A 17,787-nucleotide genomic window follows, 5' to 3' on the forward strand; every position below is an offset into this window, starting at 1 on the left:
ATTGACACAATTAAAATAAAAATCAGACTACAGTTATCTATATGAGGAATTTCACCATTTTAAAATGAATAGACGAGTGTCTTCTATCATCTACCTGACCCACCACCTCCTGAAGCACAGGTCTGCTCTGGAAAATTCTCTGGGTTTTATTGTCTTTTGTGAACCAGTGATGACCCTGGTTTTGCAGGGTTTTTGCTTTTACCAGTGTAAATCTAGAGCTTCACCACTAACGTCAGCACAGAATCCAGGCCCTGGAACCTAAAGTGAGATTATTCATCTTTCTACACAAGCATCAAAAGATTTCCTAAAAATAATAGTTTTGTAACTACAATCCAGTGCACTGAACTGAGTAAAGAATAGTGATAAAATTAGAGCGGGGTATTACAGAAGAATCTGACAAGAATTGTTCTGAGACTTTTAGCTGGTGTACGCTGCACCGGTATTATTAATTTCTGATCAGCTAGCAAAAGTACCTCACCCAGGTACACCTAAGCAAGTCACTTTCATTTAATTTGCCTTCTGAAGGACATGGCAGCATCTGTACGTTTTGAGATGTAATTGTTGTTATCCTTCAGATTTTTTGGAGACAAACACAATCATCCTCTTGAATTACTGACTTTCCATGACAATTTTTTGAGGTTGCGTTGTTCTAAACTAATATCTTTCAGACAGATCCTGAATAATGTAAGAGGATAAAGCCCACATGAAAAAAAATCAAGAATTCAGAAATGAAATTTAAGCTGTCAAACTATAACTTAGTTGATCTTTATTCCCTTAATATTCTTCAAACAAAACCCATTTCATTCTAGTTCATAAAGAACATTACCTTAGAGGCCACATCATCTCTGAATTTTGTTCTATGTCAATTTTTAAGTTAAAGCATTAGACATTCAAAAAATCCACATTGTAAGCAGCTATTATCAACTGGATATATGAACTACTGCCAAATGTGCGGGGTTTTTTTTATGTTTGTGCAGAAGAAAACAATTTCAGTTCCAGCCCTCAAGCTAGATGTACGGGGGTAAAACAACTGTTCTCTGCAGGATTCAGACTGGAAAGACAAATTTCATGGAGGAGATCTTGCTCTGGTTTAGAAAAGTACCTGAACACATCCTTCAACCATATATAAAGTGCAAACAGCAGCTCCCCTGGAAATATTTGTGTCACATGTTTGCATATTAAAGAGGCTAGGTGAGGCCTGAAGTTATTGTGCTGAATTCTGGCTTCTCTTCTAGATGTCAGCACATGGTGCATCTGTGAACAAACTTTGCATTTTCGTGGCTATTTAAGTAGCGAGGATCAGAGAGGAAAGAACATTAAAAATACTTATCCCTCAGTTTATTAGTAACTCTCTAATGCTGAGCCAGAGCTGACACCTAATGACTTCTAATTTCTTGACTGTTGTTCTGAAAGTGTCCCAGTCACGCAGCTGGCTTAGCGGTACTGGCTGAGCTCAGCCCAGTGGGAATGCCAGACCTCTCATGCTGGTGTCTTTCATTAAGTCCAATCCCAGTTCCTAAAAGGTTTAGGGGTTAGTGTTTGAACTAAAACCACCTCAGAGTACTTGGTTCCTTCCTTCTACTTCTGTTGAGTCTGCCACGTCCAGACTGCCCTCAGAAGGGTCACTGTGAGAACAAGCATGCAAAAGAGAGCAGTGTGCCAAGGTACCTTCATGAAAACATTGACATTGGCACCTCCCATGTAAAGAATTCTTAGTTTTACTTACTTTATTGCACTTCTGCAAGTGAGATGTGACCCTGGAGAGCTAAGAGTAGAAAGTGCTTCTACTGGCCTGTACCTGTAGGTCACAGATGAGACTGGAAGTACTCAGATTCAGCTGAGATTTACATTGGGACCAGAGGCTATATGAGAGCTAAGACTTCAGATTCAGTGTTAGTACAACCCTCTTGAGGTACATTCACTGAGATAATCCCACTTCCTCCCTATCCCAACTCTAATTTATGCGTGCATGCACTTCATTTGGAAAACTGAAGCAAAATGTTGAGCAGGCAGTTTCAGCAACCCAGCATTTAGCGTGTACAGTTAGTGTGTATACATTACAGCTCCACCAAGACAATAAAATGTAACAGAAGCTCCTCTGGAAATATTCCTGTCTCTGTATGTCAATAATCTGCATACTAAAGAGTCCCAAAGCACTCACTAGGCATGATAGATTGGGCATTAAGTGGTGCCTAAGTAGCCCTTAAGACAATACACAGAAGAAGCTCTAGAAACATTATGCTCTACTGTAAGAAAAAGTTTAGGAAACAAGGACACATCTCTTGTGGACTTTTAAGTCTATTAGTTAAGCCATTAAAAAAAAAATCAGATTTGATGCAATTTAGTTGAAGCTCAGATTAATGCAGGTTTAACTGGCCACATGGAAAACCAATGGTTTATACTTCTTGTAAACCGATTCCCTTAATTATTTGAAAAATGATTTTTTAATTATTAAGCTAATGCAGTTTAATTTCTGCAGGAAATGGAGCTGAATCCATCAGCATGGATAAAACCTTTAAAGTGGGGTCTCAAAACTTAGAGAGTAAAGTGAATAGAGACTTTGCTGGTTTCTTGCAGGATGGGAATAATGACACATGCAGTGTGAGAAATCCCAAGTATAAGAAATTAGGGCTACTGGGTCAGAGTTCTCCTGTTTCTGCCCAGGAATTCAAAGACAGGCAGAGTCCAGTGTCAGTGTGGGTGCTACAGCTGTTGGTCTATTTAAAAAACATCTGTGTCATTGGAGTGCATATCTAGGAAAGGCATGAACTGTCATTTTTAGCTTTGGAGTCCATGCTGAGACCCTTAAAAGAAGTATTTGATTCCTAGCAGGACAAACATTGGGACTGTGATTTCAAGAGGAAGGGTAACCCATCCAACCCTCGCACATGTCCACCAGCAGAAGCTCTGTTTCTTTTAGGGACAGTCAGGATCATCTAATAGCTAATGAACAGCTAACTTTGCTGTTCTCATAAGTTACCGAAAGGGATGACTGCTGGGCAAATGCCATTTGCAAAGGTCACATGCTGAGTCTGTAGAAAAAAGTAGTATTCTATGGGTTTTATGATATGGACTTTAAGAGCAAAAAGATGTTTACTCTTCAGAAAGGAGCAGACTAGGGACATCATTAGCTATGCCCTTCTGGCTTATCAGGCCTTTTAGCTGTTCTAAGCTGCATGCCTGTAAGGATTAACTAATGCAAGTTAAAATTTCTCAGCCTGTATGGTCAGAAGGTGTAACCTTCACTTGATATCCCCTTGCGGTAAGAGTGTGTGTGCACTTTCTGTCATTAGACTGGTAGAGATTTGTATGTAGGTCCTACCTGCAGTGGATTTGGTGAAGTAAGAGGAGATGGAAGGCTGTGCCCTGGTGACTGGCTGGGTTTCTGAGGAGAGCTGGAGGACTGTGGGGCTGGAGGCGGTTGGCTCTGGCTCTGGGACTGTGTTTGGTTCTGCTGAGGCGGTGCCGACGGCTGTGGCTGCTGGGTCTGCTGGGGTGGCTGTGAAGTCTGTGCCTGCTGACCTTGCTGCTGCTGCTGGCTTTGCTGCTGCTGTTGCTGCTGTTGACCTTGCTGCTGTTGTTGATGCTGGAGCTGCTGAAGATGCTGAAGCTGTTGGAGCTGGGAGTTCAGGGATGAGGTAGCTGTGAATTGAAGAGAGAGAAGGGAGTTATGTAGGTTTCAGTAATATCTAACATGTTAAAGATCTTCTGGATTAAATGCTGGTTCTGTTACGTTGTGGGGCACACAGCTCACTGAGGTCAGCTGGCCTCAGACTTCAGGTTGCAACAAGAAACATACTTGATTCCATATTGATGGGAAACATATTCCCATCAATAACAGCCTGTGGTTCTGCTAGTGCCGTTTTGTGGTTGGACTTCACTGGAGTCAAGGAAAGGAAACAAAACCTTTGGAAGGGCTACAGCTCTGTCCACAGGATGGGCATCAGAGCTGACCAGCAGCCTTTGCTCAGACAAGCTGACCAGTGAAGCCACTGGGAATTTTGACTGCCTAGAGGAAGCAAACGGGATGTCACAGTACGCAGCACAGCAAGAACTCATTGCATGAACTGGTGCTGTTATATAGAGGAGGAGGAAAACCATAGTTATAAAATGAAGGATGCTCTGAGAAGAGCTTTATCATGTCTTTATACAGCAGGTGTCAGGAAATAAAACATCCAGCTGTGAAATTTCTTGTGCAAGGCATGGTAGCAAAAATACCCAATAATATGTGTGTGTCTCTGAAATTAGAACTGGTCCTTATCATTCACATCTAAAAGCTACGAAGTTCCTCCTGTGAAATAGGGCAGGTATTCTGTACACTTGTATTGCTCACTTACTCCTGGTAGGAAAGGTCTGCTGTGTTTTGCTACCATGTTTTGTGACCTAAACATGAAGCTTGGAAACTGGTGGCTCCTGTCAACCTGCTGGCACAAAGGAGAAAACTTTATCTCCCAGAGACACTTTCAGATTGAGTAGGGCATTAGTTAAATTCAGGAAGGCAAGAAGTGTGCCACAGGGAGGTCACTGAGGAAGAACAGCTTTAAGCAGCAACCAGAATGTCACAAGTGCCTGATGCTTTCCTGGGTTATGCCCACAATGAGTCACCTGGGTCAGTGGCCTTACCCACTTAAATCAACATCTTAGGGGTTGTGTTAGATGCCTATAAGATCCCCAGAGGAACTGTTTACAAGGTCATTGCTCTATTTTACACTCTGTATACTGCTTTGTCAACGCCACTCTGTATTCTAATTTCCACCAGCCAAAGTAAACTAGGATGAATCAAATTTGTTTTTTCTAAAATAGCATTCAGATTCCAGGACCAGAAACTGTTCACCAAATTATTTGTGGATTTGCAGATAAAGCCAAGTCATCTCCACTTTCTTTTCATGCTGATATCCCTATTTCAGCTTTCCAGATGTCTATGCCCTGGGGATGAACCTGAGGTCCTGGTATGACTTATGAAATCAATGAGCCATAAACTGGAATAAACAAAAGAAAAAAGAAAACAGAGAAAGATGAGGCAGAATGAGTAAGCCAGAAAAGGCTGTATGAAGGAAAAGTAAAAGGCTTGGTAGGAAGAGCTGTTGGCTATCCATTCCTATACTCACAGCTGCTCTAAATTTTCTTTCACCAGACGTGGGAATCAAACTACAAATATCCCTTTACAAGAATTATAGTCACGCGCATGTGACTTCAACAAAGAACCTGAATAATACAGAGGAGGAGGACTGGTAACACCAATATATTTCCATCAGGAAGGTTACTGATGGAAGTTTTGTGTTTAAACACAAAATACAAGTGACCATCAGATCAAAAACACGCATGGTATCTCATGCAAAAGAAAGCAACCTGGAGAAGTAAGGGTACACTCCCATCAATTCCACAATCAGAACTTGCACCTAAATGCCCCAAAGCCAAGAGGGTGGTAAGTGGAAATATAATCTAAAGCACAGATTTATAATCTAAAGCACAGACCAAACAAAGAATGAAGAAGGTGTGTATACAAGAAAGGAAATGCATAGACAAGTATTAACCACAGCGTGAACCTCAGATGGCAAGGAATACTATTCACCAGTTCCATCTGTAGCTATGTACACAGAGGCAGAAGGACCCTTCCCATTGCCACGAGGAAAAAACTCATCTAGTCCACCTCTTCATCTTGTGCAGGGCATTTTCTCATCTGTGATAGCTCAGTGCTCTGGACAAACCATTGATCACCAGAAGCAGGAACTCAAACACAACAGGGCTTTACTGCTTCCATAGACTCCAATATAGAAATAAATGCAACAGTGGCCCACAGAAGAATAACTTGTAATCCACATGACTTGGAGAGGAATAAGGGGTCATTTTATATCCTATGTGCACAACTGGACAGAATGAAACAAAACTTTCTCTATAGCAAGCTAGGTATGTGGGGTTTTTTGTATTGCAACGGTCCCCAAACCCTTCTGCTCCCACAGGGCACTCTTAAAGGCCACAGCTTGGAAGAATGGATTTGCCAGAATGCCATACATTGTATGTAGGACATTGGGTCATGTAGTAAGGGATAGGAAAAAGCATTCCAGGTGGAGAGGAAGCCATCTACTGAAACATTTTTGGAGCACAGAACAAGTTGGGCTCTCTGAGGTACGCCTTTCAGCTAGAATTTAGAAAATATGGCCAATAAAAGAATGCTGCAAGTATCAATCTGAGATAATATGTGGTAACATAGGACAGAGGAATCACTTTGATTCCAATAACATAGAAATGCAAAAACAGGTCAGTGCTAAATTTTTGTCAATGATCTTATGATCAGACTTACAGTACGCAAAAAATATCTGTTGATAGAATATTAAAGATAAAAGCATCACTGCCTAGACTTCTTAAAACGGTGACATATAAGCTGTGAGGAGAATGGTGAAGAAGCCCAAAGTGAAAAATACATGAAATTTCTTGACAAACTAAAACAAATAAAAGGGTGGTTACATTATATTGCAAAAAGTTTATTGCTTTGTGTGTTTGCGTGTAGCTCAGAGCAATCAGAACACTAGTACTCAATAATCATTAGTATTAGTGTTCCCCACAGAGCATATGATTTTCTTTCATTGAAATGTTGCCAAACAGTGATATAAGTAGCCTTGCAAAATTACAGAGTCTAAAGCACAGACATGGATATACAGAAATAGTACCGATCTGTTTGTTTACCCTTGGACAAAAATCCACACTTACTGAAATGTGGTTTTACTAAATGTATGAATCTGCTTAAGAGGGAAAGATTATATTGTTGCACGTGTTGGGATTTACTTGCTAGAACAGTTATCCTAATGGTGTAGGCCTCAGCTGCATTCATGAGTCATGCCTTTGATCAGCTGTTCAATTACATCCTTAAAAATTAAATCTTCATTATAAACTTCAGTTCTCCACAAGACCAATACTCTGTTTAATGGACATTTTGATGTGTATGTTCTTTCTTTTGCCAACACATAAAACAAGGGACAGAATCCAAAGGGAAAAAAGATGAGGCAAAGAAAATGCCTCAAGAGCTTTTTTTTTAACCTAAAATTTTACTGGTTCAGGTCCTACTGAGATGTTAATGTAAATGCTGTTGTTGAATGGCCATCACCAACATACACTGACTTGTCCATTGAACAAAGAGAGTCTGAAGTTGACTTAGAAAACATCAAGTTTGTAAATTCTGTGGGCATGCCCACCACTCATAGATAATGGCTTGATGTGAAGATTTTTTTCATTCCCATTCTAGGAAGAGAAAAGCTTTGCATTCAGTACTGCTCAATACTTAAACGCTGGCTGATGCAGGAATATCAATATCTCTTCCATTCGCTTTTGTACTGGAAACGCACTCATTCTTGCTGGGGTGGAAGGTAGACCCTCAGGGAAAATTTTGTTGATGGAGAAAAGTTACTTAATGGAAAATTTTCCAAGTTCATTGTCAGCAACTGCACAAAATTATTCAAATAACTTCTTGTCTTTTCATATAATTCCTTTAAAAAGCCTCTCCAAAGCCCACTGTCACGCCGAGCTATAAATTGCATTGAAGTGGCTTAGCGAGGTATCATTGTTTAACATGCTGTTGCTAAACAAACAGATAGGGAATTGGAAGAAGGACTGTTAGATCAGACAAGACTTTCCCAAAGCCACACAGCAGGTGGATTGCAAAGGTGGATTCAGGGCTCTGGATCATGCCTGCAGTCGGGTGTTGAGGCTGCCTGATTGCACTGCCTCTCACAATCTGTGTGCTACCCACAGCAGGGGTTGTGTCATATTATTGTTTGTAATCAAATCCAATCCAACTCCCAGAGCTTGCTTGCATACCTCATCCATTATAAATCGTATACCTGTCTAGCATTTGTCACTTTCTGCAGAGCTTGGAGCCTGATGGAATTTCAGGTGGTACAACAGTGCTATGTCTGCATTTATAAAAGATAACATGCACTGCCTACCTCACAGGAATCTTTTTATGACTTACTGGCTAACAGCTGGGTAGAACTTTGACATATTTAAGAGTGAGAAGTACCTACTTTCTTTCAGAATTGCATTCAAGAATTAAAAGGGCTTGCAAAAAATTGCAAAAAGTTCTTTCTATGGTTAAAAAAGATAACATAAAGCACATCACTTTAAAAGAGAGAGAATCAACTAAAAATGCACACAAGCTATGAAAAACTCTGAGGAAAATCCACAAAAGCTGTGTGCCGTTTCAACTTTCTTACATGTTGAAATACGTGCTGAATATATATGAGGTATCCAAGAAGACAGTAAGAAGAACTAATACATATGAAGAAACAAGGGTATGAGGAGTTTTCAAACTTGAGTTTCAACTATAATTTCTTGGTTGCTGTGGAGCGGCGGCAGACTTCCCAAGAGATCACCCCACGTTTTATGACCCTACTTTAAGCAGATTATGCTTAGCCACAGTATCAAAGCATTTACATTAGAATAAGATACGGAGTTAGGTGGTGTAAACGGATTGTCAAGCGGCAGCAAAAGCAAACTTTCTGATACCCCAAGTCACCTCCTTCTATACTTGTCACAGACCTCAGGCTACTTTAAGGACTTAGAGAAAGTTATGATCTAAGGAACACACTCCTTTGTGACTTCCTTTGGGGGATTCCTCAGACACAATGCTCCTATGCATTTACAATATTTACGTTAAATGGGTCTTTTTATGTTTTCCTTTTATTTTCTGTTCCTCTGCTGGTTACTTAGAGAGGAAACCAAAAAGAAACTAAAATGCTCATCTATCTAGTAGAGTGATGCAATGGGAAAAACTCACCTCTGATGCAACCATGCTGAAAGAGTAGTCTGATCCACAACAGGAGGAGTGACTGGATCTTTTTATTAGTGGGAAAACTGAAAAGGCTCTGTCTTCAACTTCCAATCCTGTTTGTATTCACTGAAAGTAGCATCAACTGCCTGCTGCCTCCGGCTAACATACTATTGCATAAGTATTGGAATGACTCTGATTATATTTTAAATAAAAATATACGTTTTAAAGTTTAATCATATTTCTCTAAAAAGTAAGGAACATAAGTAGGCCCACAAATGTTTATATAATGAAAACAATAAAAAATTAGGGCTATCCTTTCACCTCTCATTCACAATATAAACTCAGGTTCTTAAGACCTCTACAGTGCTCGGTAGAAGATCAAATTAATGTTCAGGGATTCAATTTGCATCTAGAATCTGCTCTTGTGGATAAGCTTCATATAATGTCCAATTTATTTTAGTAATGTTCTGTGTATGTTTGTTTCTGTGCAAAGAGGAAGAAGGGGCAGGAGGAATAAGAAACAATTTTAGCCTACAAGCTATTGTGCTACTCTATCCTCCTATTTACATAATTGCATAGATGTTCATCAGTGCCTTGATACAATGTACAGTGGACTAAATAGAGAAAAATCATACATTAAACCTTTTCTTATTTGACTGAGCACAGAACGTGGCTCTTGCCATTTCAAGGACCTAATGCCTTTTTCCACTTCCCCAGTAATGGAGGATGGATTTGCATCCCTTAAACTGCAAAGTGTAACTAACTTAAACATCTGGGCTTGCGTTTGAACTGACATTGCCCCCCTTTTTCCCCCCTCCACCCCGTTGTTTCTCTTCTAAGGAAGTAAATGCCTTTCTTTGAAACAGATTTCTAACGATTGACTACTCACGCTGAAGAGGCTAACGCAAGCCTGTGTCTACGCTCTCTCCCTCCTGGGTAATGAGGGGTAGGTTAGCCAAATGCCCAATGTGTTTTTAAATATGCTTGAATTTTCTTTCCGAGAGCAAAATGTGAGCTGTTTTAAATACGTTAGCATCCTCTTTGTGGAAAAAAAAGGAAGGGTTGGACTTGTGGCTGAAGAGATTAGTAATGGGATACAGAGCATCTTATTTCTAAATCACTGGTTCAAATCCAGTCTAGGTCAATACAAGGAACAAAAGTCATTGCACTTTAATGGTGCTTTTGAGCATTTTCTACCTTATAGAAGATGTACTAGATGTATAGAAGATGTATTCACACACAGATACCCACGGAGAGCCTGCATTGGAAGCAGCCTGCCACGCAGTCAAGGTAATAAATTGATGGTCTCCCAATATCTATTAGGAAGATCATAAAGACTACAGCCTTGGATGCCATCAATTGACATCTTTATTTGCACTTTCAGCAGAGAGGCTAAGGACAGAAAGAGTAAGGAGACCAAGTCATCTTCTCCTTCCTAAAGGTGATCCCTCAAGGTTACAGCTGCAGGACGCAGGTGGGGTTACGGGGAGAAACTTGCATTGGCAATGCTCCTCTGTACCAATTCTGCACATAAACAGAGGGCTTCACTTTCTACTGTTGTCATATCCAGCATCTTTCATGAGCACTAAATTCACTTTAAAAAATATAGGCAATAAAAAGGAAGTATTAAGAAGAAAACCATCATAATTTATATGGTGCCTGTGGTGTCTCCACATTTTGATGAATACTGGAACTTCCCTGAAAAATGATCCACTGCATTAAATAAATCTGACATTTTTTTTTCTTACCAAATCTTAAAATATACAATAATCCACTAAAATCCTAAGGAGAAAAAAAAAGAAGAAGTTCTAGGTAGAAAGTTTGACTAAGTATCAGGGCAAGTATATTTGGAATACTTCCCATTTTGAGATAATCTAGGGACTATTTTCCTCTAGTTTATGACAACACTCTGTGAGTAAAGTTCCCTGAGTGTATTGTAAAAATTGCATTAACCTATTTAAAATGCCCAAAGGCAAGAACAAGCTGGAGAAATTAGACTTTAATAAGCCATTTGCTTCCTCAGCTCAAATGGGACCTTAGGCCTCATATTGTACAGATGGCTGAAACATTAACTGGAGTCAGGGTATCATCAAGACACAGGGGATCAATCAAGGAGTTGTCTTGGGACTCTCATGCAAAGACAGGCAATTAAAAACCCTCCATAACATAATCTGAGGGCAATGTAAGTGTTTGAATGCCAAAGGCTGGGTGTCAAGCAAGCGGTATTTAGATCTGGCAAACTTCTTATTTTACAGGCTGATTTTTTTTTTTTGGTGAAAACATTACTCTCGGAGATCAAGGGGCAGGCTCTTAACATCAAGTCCTTATGCCAGATAAAAGCAATTTTCTAGTTAGAGAGAGCAGGACTGGTCCCAGATTTTCTAAGAACAGAGTAGTGTTAGAATGGAAAAATCAAACTGAGTGACATGGTATTCCTCCAGATTGGATCTCTGGACCATATTCAGTCCATAATAACATTCCTATGGTCTAGAATTTAAGATAACCTGCCAATTCTCGGGAAAAATTCTGCGGGACTCCTTTGAAATAAACTAATTGACAGAGAAAAAATTATCATCTAAAGGCCAACAGAGCCCAATATAAGATTTCACAATTGAAGGGATGTCACAGGGAACAGATGAATGACACAAAGAAATTAAGTCTGAAACAGCAGCCTGCTGACTCAGAGAACAATGACTCATAATGGACATCAGACAAAGGCTGGGCACTCTCTGCACATACAACCTTTAAGAACAGGAGCTGCAGTTTGGGTTTTTTTTTTTCTTTTTCTCTCCATATCTCTTTCAAATGCTCTGATGTTGATAGGAACCATAATTTCCATGGTACTTATGTAGACCTAGCTTTTCACGTGCCTGGAAGTAGCAATGCTTGTAGAAAAAGCAGTGCAACAACGTATGGCCCCGGGAGCTTTGGAAGAGGTTGCACAGAATCCTGTCCTGCAGTTCAGAGAGCCACAGGTCCCCAAGTCCACAGACTGCCTTGCCATTTCTGCTGACAAGGTGGCTATGTGAGGCTTTGGGGCAAAAGGAGGGTCCTGTCAAGAGGAACTGGTTGAATTGCCTGGTGGCTTCAAAGGGTGACTTGGCATTCTTTCAGATAATAGACCTGCAGTTGCATGTCTGTAATTGTTTATGGCAAATGGCTCTTCTGAAAAAGAAATACTTAGCCAGGTATAGCTTCAGCAATGGTTCTTTGAAGATCAGGAATTATGAGAAGTCTCTTCAAAGAGTCTTTGAAGTGAGTCATGTTTCTTTAACTAAAAGTGAAGTTACTGTAAGTGAAATGTGCTGGGTTTTTTGTGCATCTGTGTGTTTGGGGTTTTTTTAAACAATACAATTGACTAGTGGATCAAAGTGTTTGTATTTTAAAAGGTTGGTCTTGATGCTGAGGCTGGTGGAAGTGTCCCGAGAATGACAAAGGACAATGTCACTTCCCCCCAACCTCAACCAAGGGAAGCAGCAGAGGGTACCGTGCCCACCAAGGTGACTTGGAATGACTCTTTGCTTTCATCTCTCAGACTCTCATTATACCCATGGTTTCTATCATTTTCCACTTCCAGTCTATTCTGAAAGCTGGAACACCTGAGACAACTCTGTTTTCTATGAAGAATTCCAAGATTCAAGCAGCTGCAAATTCTGTTCCCTGTGTGCAAATTCCAGCTAGAGAAGTTAGCTAAGCAGCAGTGAGAACGGACCATGGAATGACTCGGAAAACAGCAACGTGGGTGTTACACGGATAAAGGGAAAAAACGCAGCCCAGCCCAGTCCTTTCCTTTACAATCAATAAAACTACAACAGCAAGTACAAGAACCTGGTGCAAAAGTGGCAGTTCTACCTTGCTGCAAGGCTGTGCCTGCAAATGCTCTGCTGGAGCTGTGACTCGGGCTTCACCCTTGTTAACAACAGGTCCCATTATCCTTAATATAGCCTTAAAATTCTCCTGTTTTTACCAAGCCATGAAAAAGTAAAAATGGTAGCAACAGAGTGAAAAAAGTAGGGAAGAGAATAAAACAAAACATGTGGTCTGATCCTGCAAGGGCTGTAATGTTCTCAGTCCCTGTGTAGCTCCCAGGGACTGAAGGCCATTCCTCACCAGCTGGGACACATGTGCAATACCATGTTGAACACTGTTCCTCATCAGTCACTAAAGAATAAAAATGGACTAAAAAACTTTCTCTAACTGACAGGAGATATTGCTGAATAGCTGTGGCACAGGAGTCGTCTCAAGCATTGGTCACTGGGTTGGTGAGGAGGTGCTGCACTAGGTGCTGTAACCTCAATATGGGGAAAAGACAGAGGTGTTCTCTCTTTAGATAAGGGATAAATACAGAGAGTCTGTGCAACTCCCTCCACATGAGAAGTTGTAGAAGAGCTGGGAAGCAAACTCTAATTTGGCAATGTCACACCACAAGCCATTACTGAAAGTATCTACCTCTAGCAAAGTACATTACATTTGCCTGCTGTTGACTCGCAGTAGCTCTGCTGTCTTTGAGAATCTTCCATGGTTTTTATTATTTGCTTTGCATAGAGAAGAACAGCTGTATTTAGCTGTGTGCATTTCAAAACACACCACGGTGTCTGTAGCTGTTCTTTTAAAGTCAGTTTAAGGCAATCTGCCTATAACACTTTTTCTAGTTTATTTGACTTGCAGAAAGATTAAAAACAAAGTTAAACAGCAGGTGAGCAGTGGTTCTGGACTCTGCAGCTGGTCATCTGCTGTGGATGGACTGACTGCTCATTTTTAATTTGCAGTAAAATGAGGGAAGCTGAATATCAAATTTCTCTCCTGTCCCTGTAGCTCATCAGCCAAACGTTGCTGCTTCAGGCACTAATCCTAGCTCAGTTGTGCTTGGCATCTATCACCTTTGCACAGCAACAGCGAATTAGCTGCTCTTCGAGTGCTCATGTGCTTCCACCTACCTAAATTTCCTGCTCACCGTTGAAATAAACAACCTGGTTATTCACATAGATAAACTGCTCATCGGTAGAACCTTTGGGTGGGAGACTTAGGGAGAAGATTTTATAAGCACTCCTCGTTCACCGGCAGTGAAGTCAGTCACACTTCTGTGTTAGGATGAGGCTCCATCCACAGCTGAACAGAAGGGCTGGAGAGTCCAGAACAGCAGCAGCGTTGCTGGACCCAGTCAATGTCCCATCCACTTCACGGCTTCCAAAAGCACATCAGGAACCCCCAGGCTGTTTGATATTTCATACACTGCAAAATACCTAATAGCAGGCCTTAGAACAAACTGCCCCTAGATCTCACTCGAGGCCTTAGAACAAACTCCATCTAGATCTTACTCTATCTACTAAGCTGCCTCTTCAGGGTTAATTATTTTTAGTTTAAAAGGGATACACAGCAATTAATAAAACAACCTCTTCCACTTAAATAATGTACTTACATGGAGCAGGAGTCCCCAGTTATAGAAAGGGGATAAAACCCAAAGAATAAATTTAAAATCGGACAAAAAATTCTACTTAAAAATCATTCACTGTTTCTGTCCACACACTCAGTCAGAACAGAATGTTGTTGCCCTTTTGATGCAGTAACTAGTACCCGATTGCCCTTATCAATGGAAATATTTGCTTTTCCAGACCAGATAATGGAAGAAAAGTTGAATTTTTTTGCTAACCAGTAATTCTCAAAAAAACCTCACAGGAAGCTAGTCTTTGCCTTCCATAAGACAACACTGCATTATTTTTAATATCCAGGATAATGAAATAAAATTTTAAGTAAGGGTTTAGGTCTCATCAGCTGCATGTGTTTAACAATACCAAACCTGAATGATGCTACAAAACAGTCTTATTGTCATCTCCAGATTCCTCTGTCTTTTAAACAATTCAACAATGTGTTAATGCAGAAAAAAATAAGTGTTTACCAATGCACTAAGGCTGTTATAAATATTAAATACACCTGCTGTTAATGTCATCCTTTTGAGAATTATAATAGAATCCTGCAGAACCTACTCTAAAAATACAGAAATTTCACAAGAGAATGCATCCTAATAGGTGTATTTTATTCATCCTATAGAAACACGCTGGCAGTGATGTAACTAGGTTATGTGACGTTCCCATACAACAATTATAATTCTCTCAAGTTTTTCTTCTGTTATGTATAACCTTTTCATTAAAAAATACAAAAGCTAACTTTTAACTGTAGAAAATTAAGAAAAATTTGATGATAATGAAAACATTGGTCATCATATGAAATTGATTGTTAACGTATAGACATAGATAATCGTGTTTGGCTGGGGGGGGGCAGGGGGCGGGGGGGGGGAATTTACTGCTCAACAAACTTCCTTGCTTATGAAATTAGTGGATTTCTCAACCTCCTGAGGAAGCCCACTGAGAGGAGTAGGTGAAAATACCACATAAATACCTGGCAAACAGCGTTACTAGATTTACTGCGGTAAGTTCAACAGCAACTAAATGGAAATGAGCTACAAAAGCTAACTTTTAACTGTAGAAAATTAAGGAAATTTTGATGATAATGAAAATATTGGTCATCATATGAAATTGATTGTTAATGTATAGACATAGGTAATTGTGTTTGGCTGGGGGGGGGCAGGGGGCGAGGGGAGAGAATTTACTGCTCAACAAACTTCCTTTCTTATGAAATTAGTGGATTTCTCAACCTCCTGAGGAAGCCCACTGAGAGGAGTAGGTGAAAATACCACATAAATACCTGGCAAACAGCGTTACTAGATTTACTGCGGTAAGTTCAACAGCAACTAAATGGAAATGAGCTTGTTCCAAAATATTGCATTTAAATGAAAAGCCCGGACCATTCAACAGTACAAAATAAAGAAACACAGATCTAGCTTTTTGCTTAAATTGACTTATGTTTTTAAAAAAAATGCTTCTCAAGCAGGATGAACTATCTATCATGGCAACCCTAAGAACAAAAGTTGGCACAGTTAGTGCACACGGAAAGCTGAAACCACTACTTTTGATTCATTTTGCCAAGTTTTAACTAAGTAGATGCAAAAAAACCATTCCTTTCATTTTCAGTGCCAGGTATTTTGTCTTTACTCTGTTGATTTTAATAGCTCGCTCAGAAGCTTGGAAATGAATGTTTGTTCCATCATCAATTTAAAACTTTTCCATTTGCCAACTATGGATGTTTTTTCTCCTGTGTGTTTTCAATGAAGCTGAAATTAATATGGTTGCCTTTGATTTTCCATCCAAACGCCAGGGAGCATGGGGCAAACTATGCTTTCATCTCCATCCTTGAGACAGAGCCAGGGCCAGCATCACATGACCACAACACCACTCCTTTCTTTCCCTCTCTCCCACAGTCTCCCAAAAAAAGACAATTTTTGGACTCGTGTTTGTCTAAAGACTACCTGGAAAGATCACCTCTATGGAGGTCCTCCAGCATTCCATAGGGAAGGGCCATTCCTACCTACAGCTGTCATCTCCAGCAGTCCAACATCTGTTCTCCTACAGAGCCCTCAGTTTGAGCAGATATGGCCCCAACAGCTTCTTCAGCCTCTTTTTCCTACCAGCTCTAGACATTTACTGCTTCATAGCTTATGGAACTATGATGGCACTCCAGCAATCCTCGCTTTTGGACAGGGGACTGAAGCAAATGTGAACTTGCCTAAACGTTATTGTCAGGAAATCTTATTCGTGTGATTGTGTGCAAAAGCACTTGTGTAAATTCCTGCCTTTATTTTTTCAGGAATGTTTAGGGATTTTTTTTTGCCAAACCTACCCAAATCAATAGAGCTGATGAGAACTGCATCAGAAGAACACCTACAAAGACAAGGCCCCTCAGTGAAGGCAAGTGTTTTTGAAGCAATCATCTAATACAGTACATTTTGCTAGGAAGTTTGCAGCACACGCTGCTGACCATTTTGTGTATTTCAATTATGGATCACATGAATTTCCAATTCATAATGCCAGTAAAGCATCTTATGTTTTAATGTTTTTCACTCAGAAATTAAGAGGGGAAGCCAAGAACATATGACCTCTGATATCTGTGAATCAACACTGGTCCATGGACCAGTACAAACAAAACCAGAAGTAGTTTTCATCTACTTTAAAAAAAAAAAAAATAGTGGTATTCTTAAATAGATTAATTCTAACAACCCTTAATTATCTTGCACAGTGAAATGATGTCTGACTTTTTGCAACCATAGTGCTAGAAGCATTGCTGATTTAACTGATGCTGCGAGGACTTTCAGATTAGATCACAGTATATCCACAAAAGAGATGAGCTCTAGGTGCCTGCGTGATTCTGCCACTCCTTTCAGCTGCGATTGGGAGTGGTGTTTTTGTCAGGTACTGTCTGATGGGTACGTTGCAGAACTGCACCTCACTTGGTTGAGAGGACTCAGTTTGCCACCTGCCATAAGAGAACTTTAAAGAAATGTTCCCGAGAAGACCATGGGGAAAACATGTGAGCCACAGCCTGCACCTTGTGCCAGCATGGGTATGAATAAAGAGCACGTGCCACAGAGCAGCTCTCTCTGCTGAGATTCAGAAGAGTGCCCTTGGCTTACGTCCTGATCTGAAACTTTAATCTCCCCGCGGAACACTTTAATCAGAAATCATTTTCATAATTTGTAAACACTGCCAAATGTTTGATTGCAGGCTGTTTAAGTGATCAAACCTTCTGGTGGAAAATAAAATAAATAACAATCAAAACCATCAGACAAAGAAAGTAGTTATAAATAATTAAATATGCTGTACTGACAAATACTATTCCCACCTGGATGCTGAGATTCCAAGATGCAAAGCAGTTTTCCTAATTAGAGGGGGGAAAAAAAAGAAAAAAAAAAAGAAAAAAAAAAAGACCCTGTATAACAAAACAATTCAGATAAAATTCAGATAAGAACCAGGGAGTTAGGACCGATTTTCTTATGGATGAAGGTCAGTGCCTGGGAATCCACTTCCTATTTCTGAACCTACCGTACCTGCACCACCTGGAGCACAGCAGTTAATGTCCCTGCCTCACTTGCCAGTTCTACAAAAGAAAAGGAGGGATAATAAACTTCACTT

At 40.1% G+C, this 17,787-nt stretch overlaps 1 protein-coding gene across 1 annotated transcript in view; it reads right to left on the reverse strand.

Moving 5' to 3' along the window:
* The window catches only part of LOC104521395 (POU domain, class 6, transcription factor 2-like), a gene marked incomplete at its 3' end in the record, with an annotated part of 128,015 nt that overhangs the window by 36,500 nt on the left and 73,728 nt on the right, over positions 1–17,787 (reverse strand). Inside the window, exon 4 of the mRNA XM_029083818.1 lies at positions 3,323–3,642. Coding sequence (XP_028939651.1) covers positions 3,323–3,642 — 320 coding nt within the window. The remainder of the gene's footprint in view (positions 1–3,322; positions 3,643–17,787) is intronic.

The sequence above is a fragment of the Antrostomus carolinensis genome, unplaced genomic scaffold (assembly GCF_000700745.2).
Source record: "Antrostomus carolinensis isolate BGI_N321 unplaced genomic scaffold, ASM70074v2 scaffold3700, whole genome shotgun sequence".
Taxonomy (NCBI): domain Eukaryota; kingdom Metazoa; phylum Chordata; class Aves; order Caprimulgiformes; family Caprimulgidae; genus Antrostomus; species Antrostomus carolinensis.